We start from the raw sequence: 25,893 nt of genomic DNA, 5'->3' as shown, positions 1-25,893 counted from the left end.
TCTCCTGGACTCAAGTTGGTGGAAAATATTACTTTCAGATGATAAGGGTCTTTTTTTTTCTTTTCCAGAAAAAAACATATCCAATTATGGGTGAATGATCTTCCACGTACGGTCACCTAGCAACTTCACATGAACTCCATCACAGCTCAGTTGTTTTTCACAGTAAAGTGCATGTTGTCATGCTAAATTTACAGCGAGATTAGTCAGATTTAAAAATTTTCTTCAGCACTAAATCAGACAAAATCTGACTTGTTACATTTGATCATTTCACGAACACACTTCAAAAAGAAATCAGCAAGTACAAACAACTGCTTGTTTACTATAAGTCATGCTTGAATCCAGGTGCTCTGATCAAGCTGTAGTGAACTCAGAGAGGGAAGCATGGCTCTATTTTTACCCCCATTTTTGAACATACGGAGACTCGGAGTGGGTGGGAAGCTGGGAACAGTAGCGGCCCAGATTCCAGCATAATAACTGCTGGGTCATTAGCAGGAAGTTCCAATAAACAAACTGGAAAAACGTGAATGTGTGCGTGGAGCAGAGTTCCTGTCCTACATTTGCCCATACAGTGTCCTTCAGTTTGTGGCTATTTTTTACCCAATTGGATAAAATAAAGTTGATTACCGCCAGAGTGCTCAGAATGAATAGTGATGTTCATGTTTTCCCCTGAGCTTCTTTCTTAACTTTGGAAATATGAATTTCTGCTCTTGCTAAAGAAGTTAGAAATATGTGGAGATGTGCAAGAGAATGCAAAAGTATTCACATCCCTTAAACTTGTCAGATTTTGTAAAGTTGTGTACTGTGTAAGAATCCAGCAGTGAATGACAAAAAGTGAGGAGCTCATAGGGAGACTGGGTCCTTGACCAGTAAGAAGTGGCTGACTGGGAAACAGGGTGCAGCTGAGAGAGATGGCAGCGCAGGCAGACTGAGGGAAGGCAACACATAAACAGAGAGGAGGACATGAACAATAACCAAGGAAGAAAGGCTTCAGGAAACTAAACTCAAAATGCAAGAATAAACTAACAATTATTACAAATTAATGAACCTATACGGCAAGACTTAAGTAGATATAAACAAACAACAAAGGAAAGAATGAAAATACAAACACATAAAATGCACAACACAGTTCAGAAGTTTATATATGAAAAATGTGCAAACTATTCTGTTTTTACACTGTCACATTGTTTTTTTTTCTGTGTAGGTCTATGAGACAAATCTACAAAGATTGTATGAATATGAGTAGTTTTGCAAGACACTTTATTTTAAAGTACAAAAAAATAAAATAAAATAAAAAATATCCCTGTCCTCCTTGCACATCTCTGTGGTTTTATTTAATGCTGACTGGTTGTTGAATTGGAATGAATCCCTGAGCACTTTGGAGTTCTTCTCTGTCTTTTCCAGGACAAATATTCATCCCTCTGAACTTCATATATACAGTGAACCTTAGCTCTTCATCATTTCAGGCTACTGTAAATAAACTGATAGTGCAAATAGTTTCAATCACACTTAGCACTTCTTCTGTAGTAGTCTTTACAACTTGGTCCAGCTATTGTTGGGACGATGTCTGTAGCTCTTTTAACACAGGACAAAATTACAAATTGTTTGCAGTTTGCAGACATTTTGAGACTAATTCAGACTAATACTTTAATGTTTATTAGGAGAAGTTTTAAAAAGAAGTTGCTGCTTGGATGCAGATTTATAATCTTGTGGTCTTTGTGCAGAACTTTAAGGTCACATGTCACCTCCTGGCTCTATCTTAAAACATCAAGCTGACGGAGGAAACACGTATGACAAAAACAATATGTGTGTTCATATTGACTTCTTTATTTACTCATATAATTTCTCAACTTCCTGTTGGCTAAATTCCTTGCTTTCAGTGGTATTTGCAACATGCTGTCCCCACAACATTGTGGTCCAAAAATAATAATTCAAAGTGATGAAATCTGGTGCAATGCAGAGTTCACATTCCTCTCACTTAGTTTGGGAATCAGTGTAAACATTTTCCCAGAAAACACAATTTATCTTATGCTTAGTATAGCTGCTGATCCTTTTTTCCACTTTTCTTTTATTTATTTTTTTACTTGTGGTCTCATTTTTTTCCTGTGGTTGTATCCACTTTAAATGAGATTGATGTTCGCTGTGCGTTAGACTCTGTTGACATTAAGATCCCTGCTCCCTACTTTGCCAAATGTTTATTTCAAAATACAAAAAAAATAATAATAATTAACCCAACACATCAATGGGTTGTGTCTGCATAGTCCACATTTACCAAAATTTACTTTTTATGCAATAAAATAATCTCATATTAATCTCTAAATCAGAAGTTTTGGAGTGATAATCAACAGGTCTCAACTTTATCAAATCACAGTTCTAATGTTATATTGCTGTGCTTCGATTGTTGAAAACAAAATAAACAAGACATGCATGCTTAATTCTTTAAAGACTAAGTAAGTGTAACTGTGAAGACAGAAGAATATATTTTATATGAGGGTCCTTGAACATGTATTTAAAAGTATAAAAATCACAGCAGCTCTTGATTTTGCAAAATATTAACTGATGAAAGCGAATCAAGTCCACATCGTATCAACATTTCACATTTATTTATGGGAAGCTAATTTGGTTTATTTTGGGGTTCTGGTTGTAACATTGGTTATCTTTTGCACTAAGATTGTTACTGTTGTCAAGTGTTATTGCTGCAATACATTTATCACAAGACTCACATCAGATGGGCAGGATCACAGACCATATGATGATTGGGACAGCACTGTGGTTAAACACCAAACTATTATACTTCTAATTTTTTAAAACTGCAACCACTGTAGACATTTTAGAGAAAGCTAATATCGTCACCTTCCTAAAATAATAGCCCAAATAATTTTTTCTGGCATTTTTTTTTGACACAATCCTTTTTGTCAAAAAATGACTTAAACCATAATTTTAGGAAGGTAACGATACATAAGTTGTTAACTAAACTAATAACACGTAAAAGCCAAGCATTATTTTAAATAATGAAACATGTGAAACCCCAGTTGGAAGGAAGATTTCATAGAAAAAATATAAATATTATCAGGACTTTATTTTGTTTATAATCATATGTCAATGTACTTTTGGAAGGACTTCTTTCTGTCTCATCAGGATGATAATAAAAAAAGTCTTGCTTATAAAAGTAAATGGTAAATTATCTGCTAAGTTCCCGAACTTTCCTGTTCTAATAAAAAAATGAACAATTTCTTGTTAAAATTCAGAAAAATAACTATTAAACCAAGTAAAAAAAAAAAGAATTTTGACTGAATAAAGATTCCTAGCCAATGGTTCATGAATAGTATTTTTATTTGCCATCCCAATAATGGAGAAAAGCAAAAAGCTAAATTTAAAGTTGCCTAATTCCTGGAGGTTGTCCAGTGATTCTTTTCCAAAATGTGTGAAAAAACAAACTTCCTTTAGTTCAACAACGTTTACGCTGCATGGTTTTTACAATTCAAATATAAAATATATATATATATATATATATATATATATATATATATATATATATAAAAACGCGTTGCTCGATAGAGCCTGGTGATGGTTTGGTTAAGGGGAGCTAAGCATAGGCTTTGTATAGGCTTTGTTCGCTTGCACCTTGGGCTGGCTCTGGTCCCGTTGTCAGAAGTAAAAGTACCAAAGTAATTTAGCTCAGCAGGTTAAAACTTTATGCCAGACTGAACATGTTGATGAGCTTTCCCACGACCGAAAAACCTGCTTGAAACTAGAACTAAAAGGAAGTGTTTTATTTTTAAATGTTTTTACAGGAGGAAATCCCATTGAGTGTTGCTGTATTCGTTGTTTCTAAATCTCTCCTACTTTCGTTGAATACTTGTGCGTTCAGACGGTAAAATGGGATTAAAGTTCATTCTATTAACACCTGATGATAACTGCAGAGGAAGCACGGTTAGACCCGCGCGCTCTCACAAACACACACACACACACACACACACACACACACACACACACACACACACACACACACACACACACACACACACACACACACACACACACACACACACACACACACACACACACACACACATGCACAGCCGCGCGCTGCCCTCGCGCTCACTTTGGGCGGATGCTGGAGGAAACACCGTTAGACACATGGAGAAAGAGGAAGGGTCTCAGACGGCTCTCAGTCTCATTGAAACTCAGCTGAAACTCGAGTCTTTCACGGTTCTTTACTTTCATTGAGGTTTAAGCTTTTTTCTTTAGTTTTTTCCCCTTTTCTTTTCTTTTTCTGTAAAATCTCTGAAGCTCGTGCGCTGTCTCGAGGAGCAACAGGGGGTTTCAGCAACAAGTCTCTGGCGCGATTGAGAGGAGTTTGCCGGAGTCCCATTGAAGAACCAGCTTGTCTGTTTTTTAAAACTCGTTCTGGATAGAAGCTTTTTGACCTAAGAGGCTCTCAGTTGTCTGAGTGGTACGTATAACCTCCATGAGGTGTTCAAGACAGAAAATCAACAAGTGTCAAGAGTTCGTTAATGTCCTTAATTAATGATTTTCTTTCATATTGCTTATGTAAGAATCCAAGCAGGAATTGTTTCGGCTTTGGTATTTTTATTTGCTTTTTAAATAATTCCATGTGGAATTTAAAATAAAATAAAGATTATGTGAAGATGATAAAATACACCACAACATATTAGAGTTTAAGTATATTCAGGTAGCAAACACATTAAAAAGAAACTTGCGGCAAGTTATGAACTTTAAAGTATTTACTTTACTTAAAACATAGAGGAAAGCATAAGCAAATTGCCATACACTCTTGATTTAATTATGCTAAAACTGTTTTAAGCAATAAAGAATCTAACAAGCTTTAAGCATTGTGACGGTCTAATATTTTGCAGAATATGGCTTTAAGCTAACTTTTTTATGTGGAACCACCCCTTGAATGTAACAGGAGAAACAGGATACCGTCTTTGTTTAGCAGCTTGTTTCATTAACACTTAGATTGTTCTGCTTATTAAAAAATGAGTCTTTGAGCATCACAGAAAAAATTGGCATTTTCTTTTACAGAACTTGGGAACATTTTCTTGAATTGTGTGTAAAATGCGTGTCTGTAAGGTGAAGTGATCCAAATTCAGCAGGGATGAAGTGCGTCAGCCTCAGGGTTCATGTTGGAACAGTCCTGTTCACAGCAGCCGGTTTAAGAGGTGGGAGTTAACCGCAGCTCATTCCAGCCCCTCTCTTTTACTTCCTACTTCTGTTTGGGGTTCCTCTTGACATCAGAAGGTCTCAGCCAAAATGTGGTTGCACGTTAAGACACTGGGGGGTAGCTGACATCCTGACATGCCACATTTCTTGCAACTGACTTGGATCTTTGGGAGTACTAGATTATTTGTTCAACTTCTTAGCCTGCGTATAGATTAGATCAGTATATTGAGCCTCATACTTGACTGACGATTCACACTTGACAAACTATTCAAACTATTTTAGTTTGTTTGATAAGTTAAAAAAGACTGTGTTTATTTTAGTTTCCTGCAGGATTTTCCCCAGGAACCCTGCCAAGCCTGGTAGTGAGGGCGCTACGGCAGTCCACCAGTAGTCCACCCGTGTTTTTATGTAGAAAATGTTAATAGTTACAAAAAATTGGAAGGTGAACGAGCAGGAATAATAATTTAGAAACAACAGCGTTTGAGGCTAACGGGTGCAGGAAGGGTGCAATTGGAGCACACCAATCGTGCTCTTTTCAGTCCGTCACCTATAAACCTAGTTTAATCTGTCTATACTACCACTGTTACTGGTGACATAAAAACCCTATTTAAAATAAACAACACTTAGCCTGTGGGGGGCTAAGTCAAGCCTGGTGGCCCGCCAGGCTTATAATACACTGGGGGAAACCCTGTCGTTTGCTTTAGTGATGCTTATCCTAAGCTGAGGAACATTTGTCGATCTTTAGAGTTTAAATCTGATCTTATTCTAAAATGAAAACCTTATAGTTTGGACAATCAAACTAAATTCCTAAATTTTATGTTAACTTGTACCTGATTTTTTTAAAAAATTTTTTAGATGGAGCTTTCACCTGATGGATCTTTCATACAGAAAGTTTATCATTTTGTTGCTAAATAGAGACGTTTCTTACACACTTTGACAAGCAACAATTGACTAAAACTAACTTGTTTATGGTCTGGTCATGGTTTACTGTAAGAAATTGTGATTCTATGATTCCAAAAGTATCTTCTAGCAGGAGGTTTCTCTGTCATTTTTGCTTGTCAGTAGTCATGATGTTTCATATAAAATACATCAACTGGCCCAACAGGGATCAGAATCAGACTAAATGAAAGTATGATGCAGAAAGAAATAGTTTTTAATACTTTCATCATTATTTGTGAAAATGAGTAACAAGAAATAAAAACAAACTCACTATTTTAGGTGGAAGCAAAGCTTGGGTATAAAATTGGGGTAAAAACTTATGAAGGGGTGAATTAATACACTATTTACAGGTTTTGCTATTTTCAAGATTCTTAAAGATCCTATCGTCCTTTTCTGTCCTGCAGGTCGTCTACACCCATCAGTGGACATCATGGGTGTTGTCTTCTGCCTGGTTCCAGTCCAGGTTCTGGTTCTGGCTCTGGTTCTGGTCTGTCCTGCTGCAGGTTATAATCTGGATCAGGAGCACAGCATGGTGTTCAAGGGCCCTCACTCCTCGATGTTTGGATACTCTGTGCTGCTGCATCGCCATAACTCTGGAAAATGGTCTGAATCTAATTTCTGTTTTTACGTTACTCAGCTTCCATTTATCTCCTCCATAATCGGTCTATTAATCTGTAGATTATCCTACGGTAGTCTACTTTCAACTCTATCGATCAAACGTTACATGTTAGACATTTGTCTTGGATCTAATTGATCGTTATTCACATATTAACCATCTGGTCATCCAAGTCTAAAATATTTTAATTCAAATATTGTTTCTTTGCAGCCCAGATAAATTAGGCATTTATCTACTTTGGGTTTATTTAATCTTTTGTGCTTTCTCTGTCTGTTTATGCACTAAGCTGCTTCTAAAAGCTGCTTTTAGAATATATTGTTTGTAATAGTCTAACTGATTTTTATTTTGTCACTAAATATCATTATAGACAGTATTTGTGAATCATATATATTGTAGCTGTGATTTAAACCAAACACACTGCTGTTCCTACACATATAGACATTTGTTTGGTTAAACGTCTTCAGTTAATGCAGTTCATTAGAGGTCCATCCATGCAAAGGCCTCTGTGTGAGCTGCTGGTGCACATTAATTAGTGTGTTTTTGGCAATAAAGAAAAGCTCTTTGAATCCTCACACACAGCTCACCATTCAGACTGAAATAAAAAAAAAAACACTGACCCTGTCTTCATTTTTTCCCCGTCTAACTCAGGCTGCTGGTCGGAGCTCCAGTGGCTAACTCCTCTCATCAGCTGACTCAATCTCCAGGAGCCATTTTTCGCTGCAACATTATGGATGAGAAGCGCCGATGTGATCGTCTTTCTGCTGGTCAGAGTTTGTTTATGCTGTGTTTTTACGAGCATCAATGAAACACATTTACTAGTGATATATGCACGCGCCTGGATGTTACTTGGGGTGGCAGAGTAATTGGCTGAAAATAGAAACACACATAGTTATTATCAAGATATATCATAAAACTGTAATCTTCCCTTGACTCTTTGGTTTGTTGGATAAAATCCCATTGAACTTAAATCTATTCACAAAGGTGTGGGATGTGTGAATGACCATCAAACTGGAACAATAAAATGGTTTTATAGCTTTTGTAGGGTACTGCAAAGACGCAGGCCATGATAAACAATGCATTCAAGTATACAAATACATTAACACTGACTTATTAACAACAAAAAGAGCTCATAAAAATCTGCATGTTCTGCCTGACTGAAAACAACATTTGCCTTGTGGAAGTGGCAGTGAACTTTTGTACGTGTGTGCAGAAATTTCAAGTTGTGGGAAGACGTGTGAACCGGAGAGCGATCACCAGTGGCTGGGTGTTAGTTTGTCCAGACAACCTGGAGAAAATGGTGGACGTGTCCTGGTAATGCACAGTTCATTATTTTAGCCCATTGTGACTGTTTTTTGACTTTTTCTCTGTTTATGAAGATGAAATAAAACATGTTATTCCCAGTATGTTCCACGACAGACAGAGGCTGAAAGTCAAAAAAAGATATTAAGGCCTTTCTTTATGTGACCACTGATCTTCCAGCTGTCACTGGCAGTCTTTCTCTCTCTCACCCTTTCACAGCCTGGATGAACTTTTCAACATATGGTAGAAAATAGCTTCCTTTTAGATAGCTTCTTACATATCTGTGCTTTCACGCAGATAATGAAACTATCTCCTTTACTAACAACTTCCACACCAAAAGGTGCATTTAGCTCTTAGATATGGTGCATTCAATTATCCTTTTTTTTCATTTTTGACCACCAGGAGGGCAATAAGTCTGAAAACAGGAATGACTTCAGTTACCAGCTTCTCAGGACATCTCTAAATATGATTTCTACTCTTGATTTATTGATTGATGATTGTATCTTCTGTTTACTTCTGAGATCTTAACACTGTAAAATGCCTGGACTGTCCAAACTAACAAGACTTGACACGTCTTATATCTGCTGCATTTCTTGTGTTCCTAGTTTTTCTGCATGCCAGGAGGCGACCAAGGCATTTTCCAACATGTAGATTAGATATAGACAATGTTGGCCAGCAGCTATCCTGCTAAATTTGCTTCCTGTTAGCACGGGAACACTTAAATAGCAGCAACGCCCAATGGAGAACACTTCCAAAAACATTTCCAATGACATAAACGCCCTCCAGTAATCTATAATTGTTCAAGTGGTCACTCAGGAACGTCTTAGAATAGTTTCCTTCTGATTCAGTACTTCTGAGGCTTTGACAAACGCAGTTGGTGAAGTTATTAACCAGAGTATGGAGCAACTGCACAACAAATAGCTAAATTTAAAACCATGAAGGCATTGTTTAGTTGACAGATCAAGGAAAGCTTTCAGCCATTTGATCATTTCTGTTGCAAAATTAATACAATCAATAAAAATACAGAGGGACTGAAATAACACTATGCTGCTGGCAATGTGGATGATAACAGTGTTCAAGATTTCTGTCACCATGATGGCGTCCCGTATGTCTGTGGCCGGTTTGGATTTATTGCTTAGGTTAGCGTTTTCTGTCGCAATATCTCAGAGAAACAACGCAAGAACAGTCCATGACCATCTAAGTGAAATGTGTGACTCAGTAATAGTTCCTTGTCAGATGTTGTTTGTGAATTTCAAGTGTTATATGTGTGTATACGTGCATGTTCAGGCATGTGCTCACCGCTGGAAGAACGTGTATTACTCAAGGAAAGACGGCCAGAACAACAAGCTTCCTAATGGCGCCTGTTTTCGCTATGAGAGTGACCTGGTATCCTACCAGCTCTTTATCCCTTGCTACAAAGGTACCCCCCCGCCCCCTGCCCACACACACACACAGTGTTTTATCCACAGCTACATGATTAGGGTGTCATGGTGTTGTGAGGGTTCTTGACCTTTGCTTCCTCATCGAGACAAAGTCTGAGGATGAAACTCAGCTGGGAAATCCTACTGGTTCAGGCACTTCCTTTTCTGCCTGAATTGTTTTTTTAAAGCGCCACAGTGACTTGATATTATGGTTCAAGATTAAGAAATCATAGCCATACCAAGAGATACAGGTGTATGTGTGTGTGAGTTTGGGTATGTGAAAGCAGCAGCTGTCCAGGAAAACATTTGGATATAATTTGCTCACCTCCACCTCTGTTCATCACTCACAGACCACCAGAGGAAGTTCGGTGAGGATTACGGGTCATGTCAGGCGGGCATTTCCAATTTCTTGACACAGGTCAGTAACAGACAGGCAACATGGTCTCTGAAATCTTTTTTTGTTCAGTGACAGAGAGAGTTGTTAACAGGATCTGGCTGCTCCTGTTTTTTGTCTTTTTGTTTTTTTTTCCTCCGGAATTCTGAAATCTAAAAATTGCCCAATTCCAGTTACTGGTTTATTTCTTAGTACGTCTCTATTCATAATGACTCGTAGTTTTAAAAATAAGAAGCTGATAGAAGCAAAGTTTGTCGTTTTAGTTTCTATTGTTTGAAAAAAAGAGGAAATGTTTTCAACTAGTTTTATAAAACCTTATTTAGAAATTTTTAGCTAATAAAAGACTGTCACAATCTACCGTAATCCAGATTTCAAAAGTTTGTTGTGAGTTTTGAGTTTTCGTTCTCTCTTAGGAACTGATCATCGTAGGAGCTCCAGGATCTTCTTACTGGACCGGCTCGGTTGTTGTCTACAACACATCCAGCAACTCGATGTCGGTGTATCAGGATGACGAGACAGGAGCTGTCAGCTATGGGAGCTACCTGGGTAACACTTGATCCTTATCCTGCTCAATCAGCATAAACCCTAAACTACAGCTGTGTTTTATTTAGTCATATTTAGATTTAACCATCCTGATGCTCTGTTATACAGTTCAAGCAAGCTGGATCTCTTCATATCTTTACATTTTAAGCAGTGACACCCTGCTGTAAACACATTCAAATACCTTTTGCATGTTTTTCAAAGTGTATGCTTTCTGCAGTTCTATAAATTCCTTCCTCCATTATTTTTGATCCAAGCATCTTCATCAGGAACCAGAACAAACCTGTCTATTGTCAGCTATATTTTATAAATCTCCAATTCTGTGGCGTAAATAAGCACAAATGTATTTTAGCAAGTGTAGTTCTTGTGTTTAAAAGCCATCTATGTTTACTGTTACTTCAGGATTCATTGTAAATTAGAAATACTGCTAAAGTGAGAGGACATGCTGAGCTGAATGAGGATTTTGTCCACCTGTCTCTTATCTCTGTTTCAGTTAGCTACGCCACGTTTCATTTGGCTTTTCAAACACACAATTTAGATACAGCGGAAGAAGGGAGGGTTCAGTCTCCACACCACTCTCACACATGCTCATGCTCAAAATATTCATATTTGCGAGATACACCTAAGGCCATGTTAAATGTATGTGTCGCTTAGGGATAAATTTATGTTTGAATTTTCCCTGATTTCAAGGTGGACACTAAATGTATCTATCATCTCTCACAATGCTGAGCAGGAAATCAGTCAAAAAGGCGTGATGTTCAGAGAGAAACACATAAGCTCAGAAGGAAATGAGTTTTAACACGTTTATCCACTGATCTTGTTTCCCACACCAAGACACTTGTTCAGTTTTTTTTAAAGGTTATTTCCAAAAGGTATTCTTAATCTGAGGAACGAACATTGTCATATTGTAATTTACTGATTATGGCTGTATGTCACATTACAGTCTTGGTGCTTTGATGTTGTAAACGTGCAGTTGTTGATAGAATCGTTTTAAGTTTGAGGGTCTTACCTATTTAGTAATTATCCAAGATTTTGGATACAATTATCCCAAAAGAAATTGTGTACTGAATCTGTGCTGTGTGTTTGTTATAGTTGAGTTTATATTTACGTATTTGTTTGGATCTGGTGAGGCCAGATCCTTTATACCAAGAGTGTCAAACTCGTTGTCATTTTGGGCCACATCAAAAATCTGAATATTCTTTGTTGATAAAACCGTATATTGATAAAACCAAAGCCAAATGTAAAAAATATCAATAAGTAGCTGCTCCTCTGGGATTTTGTTTTAGTTTTCTAGTTTGCAATCAAATTACAGATTTTGTGGTGAAAATTTAGAAAGGAATTTTGACAATATTTGCGATAATGTATGATGTTAAATGTGACTCTATCACTCACTGTATCAGTAACAGATACGGTGATTGATACAGTTACCGTATCAGTTACGCTAACTGTAACCGTAACAGTTACCGTATCAGATACGGTTGGTCAAAATCTTTGACCAATTTCGAGAAAATTTGGAGTAAAAAAAAAAAAAAAAGGAAATATTTTGATTTTGTGCGAATTTCACAGATTTATGAAAAACTGGAAGGACTTATTGATGTAATTTTGAGTCTAGAGGACCACATAAAAAGCTACGGCGGGCCATATTTTGCACCCGGGCCTTGAGTTTGACACTTCTGCTTTATACAGTAAAACATTAGAATTGGCAGAGGGTGTACTTTCTTTTTTTATCATCTCTATTTTGTGAGTTTTAATGTCACCTTGTCACAAATGCATTGCGTCATTCCCATTGCCTTTAAACCAAAGATACATCATGCTAAATGTCACATGCAGGTCTTTTATTCTGATCAAATAAACCTACACAACATTATTTATTCACAAACAGAAGACAACCCAACTATTATACACCTACCCTCTTAGAGGTTTAGTGTAGATTTAAATACAAGGGGAAATATATAATAATACGTCCTACAATGACTTGATTATCTAGTAAAGGCAGAATGGGTATTGGCGTGTGGGGTCTAACCTTGTGGCTCCCAACATCAACCTCAACTCATGGAACCACGAAAGGTGATGAAACCATTTTCTCCCTAAACAGGAAGTGGTTTTGTGTGAGTGTGGTGTGGAGGCTGATGTTAGCAGCAATGCCAGCATTGCACAAATACATTTACTTCCTTTAAAATCATCAACAACAAAACCTGAGAAATGATTTTTATGCTGGAGATGGTGGTGCAACTGAACTGCCTATTAAAATGAAATGTTTGACTTAAATGTCAGCCAGGTGTTGAATCAGAGTAACTGCTTCTATTGTTGATGTTAATTTCATGTAATATGTTTTATCCTCAGTCGCCTATGAGAGCAAATATGATGTTTAGTTCTTGTCCATAAACTGTAGTAGGTATTGGTTTGTTAACAGTGCGTCCTGATGCTTCAGGTTACGCTGTAGGAGCCGGTCACTTCCAGAGTCCCTCTTCCATAGAGGTGGTGGGTGGAGCTCCACAGTACAATCAGAAGGGCAAGGTAGGATCAGGAGACTTATTTATGTACAATTTTACTTCACGTACTCAACCCTAATGCAAATATCTGCTTTGTTTTTGTAACTGGTTGAGTTTCTTGAAGTTGTCGCCTGCATCGACGGTTGAATCAGTCTGTGTTTGCACATTTCAGGCCTTCATCTTCTCAACAGAGAACAGCAAAATGCTGCAGGTGGTTTCAGAAGTTACTGGACATGAAGTGAGCCCTTCTTTTCATCATCAAGTTGGAACAATGCACCACATTTTTTGTCTAAAAGATGGGTCTCTTTCCAGCTGGGGTCTTATTTTGGCTCCAGTCTTTGTGTGGTGGATCTGAACGCTGATGGTTTGTCGGACCTGCTGGTTGGTGCTCCCATGGCAACGGGGACCTCCAGGGAGGAGGGAAGAGTTTATGTGTACATCAATCAGGGGGAGGTAGGAACATTCATCCATCCATCCAAGTAATATTTCTAGTTTTTTTCAAAACTTGGCTGAAAATATTAAGCACTTTGAAATGCAAAATATTGAATATTGAATATGCTGAATTCTCACAAAGGCGCAGCTGAAGGAGACGGAGTTTAAGCTGACTGGCAGCGATGCGTATGCGGCACGGTTTGGAGAGACCATTGCTGACCTTGGAGACCTGGATGATGATGGCTATCCAGGTAGGAACCACACCTGCACAGCCTAAAGAGACTGTGACAGTGACACATAATACTATTGACTCTAATAATGTTACTTCTATTTTCAATTAATTATATCATAGCTTTATCATATTGTATCGATTATTGAAATAATCGTCAGTTAATTTAGTAATCGATTTATTTTTAACTGGAGTATGCTAACTCTAAATATGGCATTTTATGAGGAAAAATTGTTTTATCTTCACCTGTTTCAGATTCTGCAAGATTTTTCTATTGAGTTCCTATTACTGTCCAATTATTAATTGGCTAATTGACAAAATAGTCACCAGTTTAGCCCAACCCTGTACTGATGTTAAGTCAAGCAGATTGGACTTATTCAAGTATTTATTTAGCTGCAGATGCATCCTTTACAATGGTATTGCATTTTAGGCAATAAATGCAATTGAAGTATTTGTTTATTTGCAATTTTTATGTTTCATTATTGCGAAAAATAAGCTCAAGTGGTTAAATGAAAAATCTGCAGAATGTGCCTTTTCTTTTATCTGATTAATTGATTGCTTGTCAGATTAATTGAGGACTAAAATAATGGCTAGTTGCAGCCCTAGTCCCTTTGTATGTAAAAGCTCAAGTGAAGAAGCTGTGGGTGGATTTTTTTTGCTCCAGGGCACCTCAGCAGTTGTGAGTAGGAAGAACTAAGAGCTGATTTTCGTCTTTCTGCTCAGATCTCCTGCCTCTCTGCCCCTTTATCAAATACCACCACCGTAGTTCAGTGGCATGCTGGGCTAAACAACCCCAGGGTCACAGTCACCCCCCCTCAGCGCCTGTTGTCACTTTCTGATAACAGAGCGCCATCCTGCCTTTAACACATTGCTCCTACACACACATATACAACACAGCCCCCTCACCATCTGTGTGTGCGTGTGCATCTGGGTGTGTGTGAGGGGTGGAGTGTGTTATTAAGTTCATTAAACTGTAATGACAAACTGTTGCTGCTCTGTAAATGAACGTGCCCTGTAATCTGCCACTGCGAGATAAAAAGCTACGTGTGAGTGCTTGTATTTTTCACATTGTGGAGACGTACACATTTACCCACTAACATGTGGGGCCTGCGAGGAGCCGAGTACTTTGAGTGGGTTTAAAATTAGGCTGAAATTCATTGGAGTTGTAGTTAGGATTAGAGCTAAATTGGTGTTTTCAGGAAATTAACGTGGTTCAGTAAGTCAAGCCAGTGTTTATTCTGGTGATTGAATATTTGCTAAGTGAATGTTTGCGTTTCAGTTTCAGTGTGCTTCTGGAAAAAAAGAAAAGTTAAAGGCTTCTTTCAAAGAACCGAGGTTAAATATTAAAAGATAAGACTGTTTTTCTTCCCATGTTCACGTATAGCGTTTTAGACAAATATTCACAGCCTTTGACGTTTTTGACATTTTGTCATGCTGCAGCCACAAATGATATTTTATATAGTACAATAACAATAATAAGTGCATAATTATGAAGTAGAAAGAAATAGAAACTTACTCTAAAAGACCAGCAGCTGTAATTTTATCTAACAGTAAAATTAATACAGGTAAAAACATGTGAATATTTTTTTCAAATAGTTGCACTTCATGTTTATCTGCAACAAGCTTAACTTTAGCTGTAATGAAGTTGAAAAAACAAACAATTACACAGGAAGTATCACAGAATGCTTTACTTAAACAGTAATATAGTCTTTAAAAGCCAAATCTTATGGCTATTTTAAGAGGTGATCTGTTCGTAAAGTTCTCCAACATAAAAATATACATTGCAAGGCAGAACATTTTTAAATAAAGAGCAACATACATTGTTTTCTGTGTGACTGTAAAAAAGACAAACAAAAGACTGGAAGAAGAAGTCCTCACAGAAACAGTAAGACCAGCTTGTGTGTGTGGTTGTAGATGTGGCTGTTGGCGCTCCACAGGAAGACGACCTCAGAGGCGCCGTCTACATCTACAATGGCAGGAAGGAGGGTATTTCACCAAAACCATCACAGGTACAAACATCAACACAGAGCCAGAAGCGCCTGCATAATGGTGTTGCTGCAAAGCTCAGTGTGCAAGCAGTTCAGAGTAGAATGCGTTGCAATGAGCAACTAATCATGAATTGAAATGAGATAGATCATTTTCATATTGAATCTTTTTTTTTACACCATAATCTGTTTTGTATCTGGTTTTGGTTGTGTGTGTTTTTTATTTCCACTTTATTTACTGTTGTTGATTAGTGTGTTTTCTTTTAGAAATGTAAAATGTCTTCCAGTGTGTTCTGTATGAAATTAAAATGAATTAGTCTTCTAGAGGGCGGACTTGCGTTATCAATATTTTACTTGAAAATGGTCTCAAAATGACAATATTATTATTTATCAAAATAATTTCTGGAACAATTTATCGCCCAGTAAACTTTGTTATTGAGTCTGGCCTGGTACTTAATAGTGAGATATTAAGATTACTTTAATTATTTAGAAGCACACTTTCTAAATAACAATAGGTCTTAATGACCTATTGTCATTAAGACCTATTGTTAGGTCTTAATGACCTAACAATAGGTCATTACGACCTATTTAAACAATAGGTCTTATTGTTTAAATCAATAAGACCTATCAAGATTTGTTATATTTGATATTCTGAGAGTTTTTCAGTTTCTCTTTTGGTGACTCTTGTATAAAGAAGTAATTTTGAGTTTCGTTGTGTATTATATGAAGTAGTACTTAGACTTGATTTCCACTCTGTGACCTCAGAGGATTACAGGGTCATCCCTGGGCCATGACCTGAAGATGTTTGGACAGTCGCTGAACTCTGGGATTGACATCGATGATAACGGCTACAACGGTAAAAGATCCCATGTGTCCGTATCCGCCACATTGTCCTGTGCTGTTCTCACCGGATCAGCGCTGAATGTGGATAAATTGTGTCTCTACAGACGTGGCAGTGGGAGCTTTCCTTTCAGACTCAGCTGTGGTTCTCAGGTAAACTCATAAAAATACTTTATGTTTGACCAAAACATTTTCTTATAATGGTGTGAAAAGGTTTTGTTCTGATTCTACCCCACAGGACCCGTCCAGTGGTTCAAGTGAAAGCTTCTCTGATTCTGCCTGAACATATTGACCAGCGGGGGATGCAATGTCAAGATCACAAGACTCAGACCGTCTGCATCAACGTTACAATCTGCTTCAGTGTCGCATTTAAACACCACAGGGGGGCAATAGGTACATTAAAGAAGTAAAGGAAACTGTGTAATGTTTAAGTGTTTAAAGTCCATTTTACTATATTTACTATATATTACATTCATAAAAAAAACTATTAGCTTCAGTGTTTAAGAATTAAATCTGTAATAGTATGTAACTTTGACTTACTTATGTGGAAGATTTTCCCTCTTTCCTCCCCAGAGCTTCAGTATAATTTGACCTCCGACCTCCTCCATAAACCATCGTTCCCTCATCGTTTCTATTTCCACGGCAACGGATCATCGAACAGCACGAGGGGTCATATGAAGGCACGACACGGCCATCCCAGCTGTGCAACACATGTGGCTTACCAAAGGGTAAAACTCTCAGACTCAAAAAGCACAAAAAAAAGTAAAACATGCTGATTCCCGACCAGATCAGCAGTGGAGATGTTGAGTGTTTTTATTTCACCCCGCTTGTCTTTTCCTCATCTACAGAAAGACGTTAAAGATATCTATACCCCAGTTCAGTTTGAAGTTTCCTATGGCCTCAGTGAAAAGAGGAGCCACAAAACCCCGTCCAGAAAATTAGCATTCATAAAACCCATTCTGCAGCACAGCGCAGGACATCATAACACCATCACCAATCAGGTATCAATCTGTGTCACGCAGTAAATTCAATGTTTCATTTGCAAAATAACAAAATATTACTTCATAATGGATTTAATTTTATATATAAGTTGGATTATTACAAGTGTATTTTTTTTATTTTAGGTTCTTTATGGTAAAATGAGTGATCAACAAGGAGTTTGTTCAGTGTCCTTCAAAATAAAAGCCTCTTATAGATTAGTATTTCCTTTCTCTACTAAGAAATACAATATATATGAACAATAATATTTAAATCTAAATGCAAAATTCTACTTTGAATAACCCAGTTCATTAGATAAACTGATTTAAAGGGGAGAAAATAGCTGCTTTAAAGTCAGATACCTAACAGCAAACCCTGCTGCTAATCCAGATGTGTTTACAGCTGCAGCGCCTGCAGCACATTAGCCAACATCCGGCTCCTGTGTTTCACAAAAACAGAGCAGAAAAACAGTTAAGAGAGAGGAATTCACAGCTGGAGTAAGTCATGAGATCATTATTATTAATCATCTGTAACTGCAGGGGTCAGAAGTCAGGGGTCACAGGAGCTGTTTGTAAGATCATCAGTGACTTCTGCTTTCATTCATTGTTGCTGGTGTCATAAACAATACGCTTCTCTATTTCTTTCTTTCCGTCAGACTCGGTTTGCTCGCTCCTGCTCTATGGCGAACTGTTCGACCAACATGCAACTGTCGAGTGAACTAGTGCTGCCGCAGTAAGAACATGAGCACACACACATGAAACAGGCACAACACGTACTCTGTGTAACTCAGAAAGAAAGAGACAGAGGAGGAAACTAAAACCAAAAGTGACAGCGCAGTTGAAAACACCTCACAAGTCACTGTGCTTCAATTAAGACTTCAAAAGATGAGCTCTTCCTCTCTGTAATAATAATAATAAAAAAAACATGGATTTTCCCCCCCTGTAAACTCATGATGATAATTAGTTGCAGGCAAACAGAGAACAAACATTTTCTCTGTTTTTAAGAGTTCACTGCTTGCACTGAACTCTAAAAGCTGCCAGCATTTTAATCTGCATATTTAAATACCTCTTATTATACCTCTTATCTCCCTCCATTATCTCAAGTTATATCTAGATGCAGATGAAATGGTATTTCTCAGCTGCACTCACTTTTGAAACGCTGAGCTAATTAAATGTACAGATATTCTACACTGTGAAAAGGGGATTACCATCAACAAGAATGGTGGCGTTTATCAGCAGATTAAGAGACGAAGGGAGGAAGCAGCACAGTGGAAACGAGATTCAAGATAACGAGACCATCCACATTCAATTAGGGGATTCACCACAGGCTGATTTCATACAGATGATGAAAATAAGATACCATATTGAAGAATTAAGTCATCATGCAGGAACTGAATGTTATTTATAAGTGGAACTCCAACATTGATATTTGTTGTTGATCTTGTTGCTTGTCTGCAGACAGCAGAAGTTCTTTGCTCTCGGTTCGGGACAAATCGTCCTGAAAACGTCCCTGCTGAACTCTGGAGATGATGCCTTCCTGCCTCGAGTGACACTGAGATTCCCAAACAACATCCACTACATCAAAGTGCTGCATAATGTGAGTTTACGTCATACAGAGAAAGGAAGAAACCATCGTTTGGTTTTACTAATTAAGGTCTCAGTTCTGGCTAATTTTTGATGTTTCCACATTGGAAGATTTAACTTCTGATGTGGAAGAAAGCAAAAGTAATTGCTGATCTGGAACCAGGCTCATTACATTCTGTAAATCCCCACTTTAGTATGCTTCACACCAAATGAAAAACCAAATATCTCAGCTTTAACCCTATAACCTCTTAGACTTAGATACCCTCTAAAATCTACTTGTTTGTTTCCGTATGAGCAGCAGCGCAACTTGATCAGTTGTGATGTCACTGAGGAAGTGAACACTACAGACGTGAAGGTGGACTGCAGAATCACCAGCCTCGTCCTCCCAGCGCTATCTCAGGTAATCGCAGTATTACTCGTCCCACTGTGCTTAACAACACCTTGGTTTACCACTTTCACAACAGCTGCTCTCCTACGATGGGCCCCCTTGCAAAAGTATTCATTCCCCTTTGAGTTTTTAACACTTTGGCCACAAACATGTCAGAAAATCACAAGGAATCCCTGTTAGACACAAGCCATGTGAAAGAAGATGCTCTGGGCAGATTGGAATGAAATGTAATCAAATAATTCACTCAAAGAATGCACTAAATTATGAAAGTCATTCTTTAAGAGTATAAATGCTAACGTCAAAAGCGAAAAGGTCACAGGTCATGTTTTTATTCCCCACCACATTAATGGTTCACTGTCTGGTAACTATGATTGTGAACTTATGGAGTTGTTATTGCTCCTTACTTAGCCTACTGGCTCAGAACATCCTGCAATCCAAAAGGTATAACCAAGAGACTCCTCCAATCACAGCTCTATTTTAGCGCAAAGAAAAAAACAATCAGTTGAAATGTTAAATATCTAGCATTTAGAACATTCCAGCAATTTGCAGATAGTTGCATTAAGACAAGTATAAAGCTGTAATATAACCTTTTTTTTTGTTTTTGCAGGTGAATATCAGTTTTCTGTTGGATGTCAGTCAGAACAGCACGCCTGGCGACATTCACATTAACATCAACACCAGCAGGTAATAACCTCACCGTCGCCCCTGATGTCATCACTGAAGCTTAGCTTTAAAGCAGTGATCCTACGGAAGAGATGTCTTCAGGTTACTACAGATAAAATCCATTAAAAAACGTGTTTTTTTTCTTTTGCAGTGATAATTACGAGACGGATGAGTTTCTCCGAGATAACACCATGACGCTTGTTCTTCCTCTGAAACATGGAGTTGGTATCAACATCCACGGGTCAGTCAAATTTACATACATTACAGCTGAAATGGAAGGAGAGAGATGAAAATATACAAAATTGTAAGTAGGAAAACATTAGAGATGCTTCAGAGCCAGCTGAATGTCCTTCTTTGTGTTTACAGTTTTGTGACTCCAAAGTCTTTTGTGTTTGGCGATGAAGACTTGATTCCAGCTGATTGCTACCCTGAAAAATTCAACTACACATTTAAGGTAGGTTCAGATGTTTCTTTAAGTGTGTTCAGTAGCTACAGGTGAAATAGCGTCAAAATGTTCCTCCTATTTTAGTCATTTATTTTGTATTTATTTCACTTAGCTTTGATGATTGTGGCTTACAGCTAATGGCAGCAGAAAATTCAGCCTCTCCAAAGATCAGATGTTACATTTGACTAATAAAAACAGATTTTTAAGGCTAAAAGCTAGTATTGTTGTCTATGCGATTATAGAACGTCAACTTGACATTTATCCAAGCCGTTGCATTTTCTGTGTAAAGCCTTTATTAAACCAGGATAGAGGTGATTTTAGGAGAAAAAGTACTGGACTGGCAAATTACTTTTCTTATTTCTATTTTTTTCATCACAAATATTAAAATTGAGAAATTAACTTACGGTTTTCGTTCCCTTTGCCATATTCTTCAAAAATAAATGCTTGAAATGTGTAACTGTGTAATGAATCTGCAGTATATTGAGTATGAGTCTGGCTTTTTGCCCTAAATTACTCAAATTAATATTTTGATTATATTTTCATATTGACACGGACATCTTGTACTTGCTACTGATTGAGATCCCTCTCAATTATGCCCCAAAATAACTGAAGTGTTTGTGTTTGTTCTTCTTTTCACAATACTGGGAAAATGTAACATGATGTGTTTTCCTAATATTGCCAGCCCTGATTGATCTTGTTAATCTAAAATTCTATGTATTTGTGTCTGTACTGTGAAGACACAGCACCTGAGGACAAAAATATTTGTCATTAGATGTTGGAAATTTCCCAACGTTTTGCTACTCAGTATAAACCATTTTTCACACCTGTTTGGTACTTTACAACTATAACACGCATACAGCAAATACAGCGAAGTGTCATGGTGGAACAAGTGTGGTTACACTTTCAGTGTTGCATGCGAAGCCATATTTAGATCAAATCATTATTAAACCATCATCTCATACTCATACCAACTGTAAACAAAAAGCTTCCAGTCTGTAAAGCTGCTGAAAAACAAACCTGATCAAATTATTATTGTTATCTCTTCTACTAGACCTTTGAAAAATCCCTTAAGCTGAACTTGAGTCTTTTGGGTTGTCTGTCATTTTGTTTTCGTGCAGGTGTTAAACTCTGGACCCAGCAAGGCGTTGAACACCGTGGTTCAGATTGCGCTGCCAAAAATCCTGGCACCGTATCCACACAGACTGCTTCAGCTCATCGACTGGAAGGTAAAAACAGCATTAGGATCCAAGTTTCTATTACCCCTAATGCCGAGGAAAGCTAGACGACTGTTAGCTGCAGGTAGCGGTAGCACTAGACACTACGTGTTGACGACATTTTGGAAAGGATCTTTCATAATAACTCTTGTCTCTTTCTGCAGTCATCACATGGTTCATGCTCAATAAGTGACAAAACGATTTCAGTCAATGAGGACTGCAACGTTCCTCAAGCTTCATTCATCAAACAGATCATTTTCTTCTTCTCTCCCACCACCACCCGCACAATGGTAAGACGACCTTTTTCTTCTCAGAAATATGTGATTCAGTATAAACATAGCAGTTCATCAGATAGACAGAGGCAGCCAAGGTTAAATGAATGTTTAAATGTTAAAGTCACAGTGGCACCAAAGAAAACGGCAGGTCGTAAATAAAGTAGGATTAGAAATACATCAATCAGAATTTGAGATCTCTGGACTTGAGCTGCTTATCTACTCATTTCAGGTGACTCAGATATCTTTGTAGCAGCTATGATATCTGATTATATTACATTTTGTAACTTTTTCAAATCAGACTTTAAACTACCTTTCCTATGTTAAAAATTGGAAATCATTTGTGACCATCGGTTTACATAAAAAAATGAAAAACTTGTAAAACAAAACAGAATATTTCTTTTTTTTTTTTTTTTTTAAGTTTTACTGACATATTTCTGTATTTTTCTCCCTTGTAGCCTGAGTGAACCACAGACATGTTGCAAAATACAGGTTCCTCTTAACCTTTTGTGCCTCCCCTGACATCTATTTTAAACGTTTCACTAATAATGAGAACATTGAGTCTTCCCCCAGTATCAGCATAAACAGTGAAAGGTGTTTGTTGTCAGCTCAGCAAAGCACAGGCTAGGTATGGTGCATTCACTGGTCAGGAAAAGATCAGGTTTTTGATTTCTGAGCAGCAGGTGTCCAGTGAGGTGAGATGTAGTCGTGAATTACTGCTCCCCTATCCAGATGACAAACTGGCTTTCATTGGTTAAACTATTTCACATATGTGTGTTTGTGTAGTTCTGTGGCCGTGTCGATAATCTGTGTGAGCAGCTGGTGTGTCGTCTTGGTAACCTGGATGCGGGCAGAGATGCTACCATACAGCTGGAGATCAGCCTGAATCCTGCTGTGCTGCTGCAAGCACCGGTAACCAGTTCAGATAATCTTACTGTTTAAGTTCAATGTTTCCTTTTTTTCTTTTTGTTTTATAAAGTAATTGCAGACGATTTGCTTATTCCAACGGCAGACGAACATGTTGTTAAACTGACATTCATTCATTTAGGGATGTTTAACTCAATTGTGCCTCAAGACCTTTAAACATGAAACATAAACTTAATTAAAAAGTATTAGTTTGTGAAAATAATTATTGCATACACTGCAAAAACACAAAATCTTACTAAGTATTTTTAATCAAGTTTCTAGTCCAAATACATAAGTGCACTTGAAATAAGTCCACACTAACTTACAAGTAATGTTTCAGCAAGATATACAAACTTGTTTTAAGTCAATAAGTCCTTAATATTGATGAAAAAACTAGTCATAAGTGGAACAATCTACCTTTATCATTCAAAACAAGGAATTATTAACTTTAAACAAGCTCATATTTCATGCTGAAAGTTTTCGTCTGATTTCAAGTGAACTAAGCTCAAAACTGGACCAGAAATATTTGGTAAAATTTTATGTTTTTGCTGCGTATCTGCAAAAATCAGACTTTGCTTTGGTTTAATCAGTTTCTGCTGATATATCAGCAGGCTGCTCTCCTTGTTACAAATAAATGCTGCTTTCTGTCTCAGGGCCGTCATCATGTTATGATGTTGGAGAGCACAGCAACCGTGTTGTCGCCCAGAGAAGATGCTCACACTGTCCTAATCAAGGATCAACCTGCACTGGTAAAATGCCCGAAAACCAGAGACCCGAGTCCAACGCTGAATACTGTGTGTCTATATAAACAAGGCTTTGTTAAGGCGCTGCATTTTTTCCCCAAATCCTTGAACAACAGGTCTGGTTGTTAAAAAGTGTTAATAATTTCCAGGTGGTGGTGGAAGCTGTTTTTTCCCAGAAACCCTCAATGGCTGTGAAGATTTTCATCATCGCCGTCAGTTTAGTTTTAGGACTGATCATCTTGACCGCTCTCATCTGGTGTTTGTGGAAGGTAACTGGCTCATTTTAAACACCCAGTATACATTTTTAATGAGGAAACATATATTTACAGTGTTTGCTGTTATTTTAAGGGAATAAAATCTCTTAAAATTCTGCATAACAAAGCAAAATTTAATAGGGACCATTTGTTTTAAATCTTTATTCCTTGTCTGATTTACAGTGTGGCTTCTTTAAGAGGAACTTCAAGAAGCAGGAGGAGTTGAACAGAGACAGCTGGGACTATGTTCCCAAGCTCAACAAGAGGGAGAGCTCTACTTAAACTCATCCGCTGCCTCTCGCTGCGACGTCGGGGCATCAGCAGCGATGTCAAAGCTGTGCAGAAACTTTGCAGCCATGACGGATGAGGATGAAAACATCCTGAAAGCACCTGAACCGATAAACCAAATGTGCCTTCACAAAGGAGAGACTGAGGAAGACCGCAGCACTGGATGGATGGATGGATGGATGGATGGATGGATGGATGGATGGATGGATGGATGGATGGATGGATGGATGGATGGATGGATGGATGGATGGATGGATGGATGGATGGATGGATGGATGGATGGATGGATGGATGGATGGATGGATGGATGGATGGATGGATGGATGGATGGATGGATAAAATAGCTTCCTGTGTTGTGGACGAACACTGAAGAAGAGCCAAACCAAGTGACTTTCTGAAGATCTCAGGGGATTGGAGACCTGGCTCTTGATTGGTTCATACCTTTGGAATAAAGTTCCTTCATTTTGTTTACCTGCTGGTCAGCAGAGATGGAGCACGGACTCACTGGTTGCGTCATCCAACAGCTGCAGTCAACACTGGACTGCAGCGGGCTGCAGGAGTGTCCAGGAAAAGGGAAGCAATACAAATTTTGTGTTCTGAAAGCGGGACACAGATTTTAAAAAATGCTGGGAAATGGGATACAATGCTGCTGCTTCTTCTGTTTTTTTATTTTTGCTGTTTTCCCTTTTGTCACTGGTATGCTTGCGTCTGCTCCTTTGGCAGAATTTTGTGGCATGTCTAGATAACAAATGAAGTAAATCCACATATTTTCATTGTTCACCTAGGGAAAAAGTTGTCTTGGCAACGCCGACAACCAACCAAGTAAAGTATCCTGTCACTCAGATGTGTTGGGGGGGGGGGGGGGTAATCAGCATTAAAGAAAATACTTCTGGGCCTTTTGCTACCTGTGAGGATAAACTCACAGGTAGCAAAAATGAAACAAATGCAGGTATTTTGAAAGATGGTGCTAAGAGATCACAGGGGTGCAATGTCTTATGAAGCCTTTATTAGAAACAATTATGAGCTAGCCATATGACAAAATATTTTATTAATTTAACTTAATTTATATAGTATTTTACAAGTTACAATGTGTTGAAATGAAATTAAAATGCATAATGAAAACGCTGAAAATTATTAAAATGAAACTCCACCCGACTTCACCAAAGAAATAAATGACATTTACTTGAAAGAGGCTTTTAGAAAAGTAAAATGTTTTCAGATGTTTTTTTAACTTCCTGTATTCTGTGAATGCAAACTGTTGAAACAACCTCATCCCTCGTCTTTTACATGTCATAGAAATACACATCATGCAAGTGTTTGAATGTTTTATTACATTTTTATTTTATTTTTTATGAAAGTTTGTTCTGCACTGGAGCGTCTCACTGCTTTTATCAATACTCCCCTATTAAAATAAAGGATTTTTTTTTTGTATTTAAACATTTGTTCTTTATTATTATTATTATTATTACCACAGAATAATGTGGAAATAAAAACAAAACAACATTTTTTGAGAAATATTCACTTATAAAACTTTTGGATCAGTAAAAATAAGGTAAAAATGTGAGCAATTTCAACGCAACACTAACACAGAATGGAGTTGATAAAACAAATGAGACTTGTAAACATTAATTTAAATGTAAAAGAATGGTTATTAGCCACTTTTATAATAAGTCACATACTGACTTCAGAGATGAGCTGCTGAAGTAGATGCCCACTGTTAGGTACGGGGGAGGATATGTGATGATATGGGTCTATTTCTGTAAATCTCTTAGCCAGACAATTAGCTGA

The 25,893-nt window shown here is 37.6% G+C and overlaps 1 protein-coding gene across 1 annotated transcript; it reads left to right on the top strand.

The window, feature by feature from the left end:
- Positions 1–4,104: 4,104 nt before the first annotated feature.
- On the top strand, positions 4,105–25,542 carry itga4 (integrin alpha 4). The gene is made up of 29 exons (XM_081600895.1): positions 4,105–4,453; positions 6,528–6,726; positions 7,388–7,503; positions 7,950–8,050; positions 9,326–9,458; positions 9,810–9,877; positions 10,267–10,399; positions 12,825–12,910; positions 13,058–13,123; positions 13,198–13,338; positions 13,460–13,568; positions 15,461–15,555; positions 16,297–16,387; positions 16,479–16,524; positions 16,610–16,764; positions 16,945–17,099; positions 17,220–17,372; positions 18,005–18,081; positions 18,807–18,945; positions 19,231–19,332; positions 19,928–20,004; positions 20,135–20,224; positions 20,350–20,437; positions 21,547–21,654; positions 21,807–21,932; positions 22,701–22,826; positions 23,474–23,569; positions 23,713–23,832; positions 24,001–25,542. Exons 2-29 carry the CDS (start codon positions 6,554–6,556, stop codon positions 24,097–24,099), a joined length of 3,069 nt encoding a protein of 1,022 aa, XP_081457021.1. The 5' UTR covers positions 4,105–4,453; positions 6,528–6,553; the 3' UTR covers positions 24,100–25,542.
- The last annotated feature ends 351 nt before the right edge of the window (positions 25,543–25,893 follow it).

This window comes from Poecilia reticulata, chromosome 2 (assembly GCF_904066995.2).
Source record: "Poecilia reticulata chromosome 2, P_reticulata-male-v2, whole genome shotgun sequence".
NCBI classification, from domain to species: domain Eukaryota; kingdom Metazoa; phylum Chordata; class Actinopteri; order Cyprinodontiformes; family Poeciliidae; genus Poecilia; species Poecilia reticulata.
Note: the sequence above shows the minus strand (reverse complement) of the source record. Positions and strands in the feature narration are given on the sequence as shown.

What these genes read in the sequence shown, in the direction of transcription:
- itga4 (XM_081600895.1), top strand. Translation starts at nt 6,554, where the DNA reads ATGGGTGTTGTCTTCTGCCTGGTTCCAGTCCAGGTTCTGGTTCTGGCT. An exon ending in CGCCATAACTCTGGAAAATG is followed by an intron (nt 6,727 to 7,387) that starts GTCTGAATCTAA and finishes CGTCTAACTCAG; the next exon opens with GCTGCTGGTCGGAGCTCCAG. An exon ending in CAGCTATGGGAGCTACCTGG is followed by an intron (nt 10,400 to 12,824) that starts GTAACACTTGAT and finishes CTGATGCTTCAG; the next exon opens with GTTACGCTGTAGGAGCCGGT.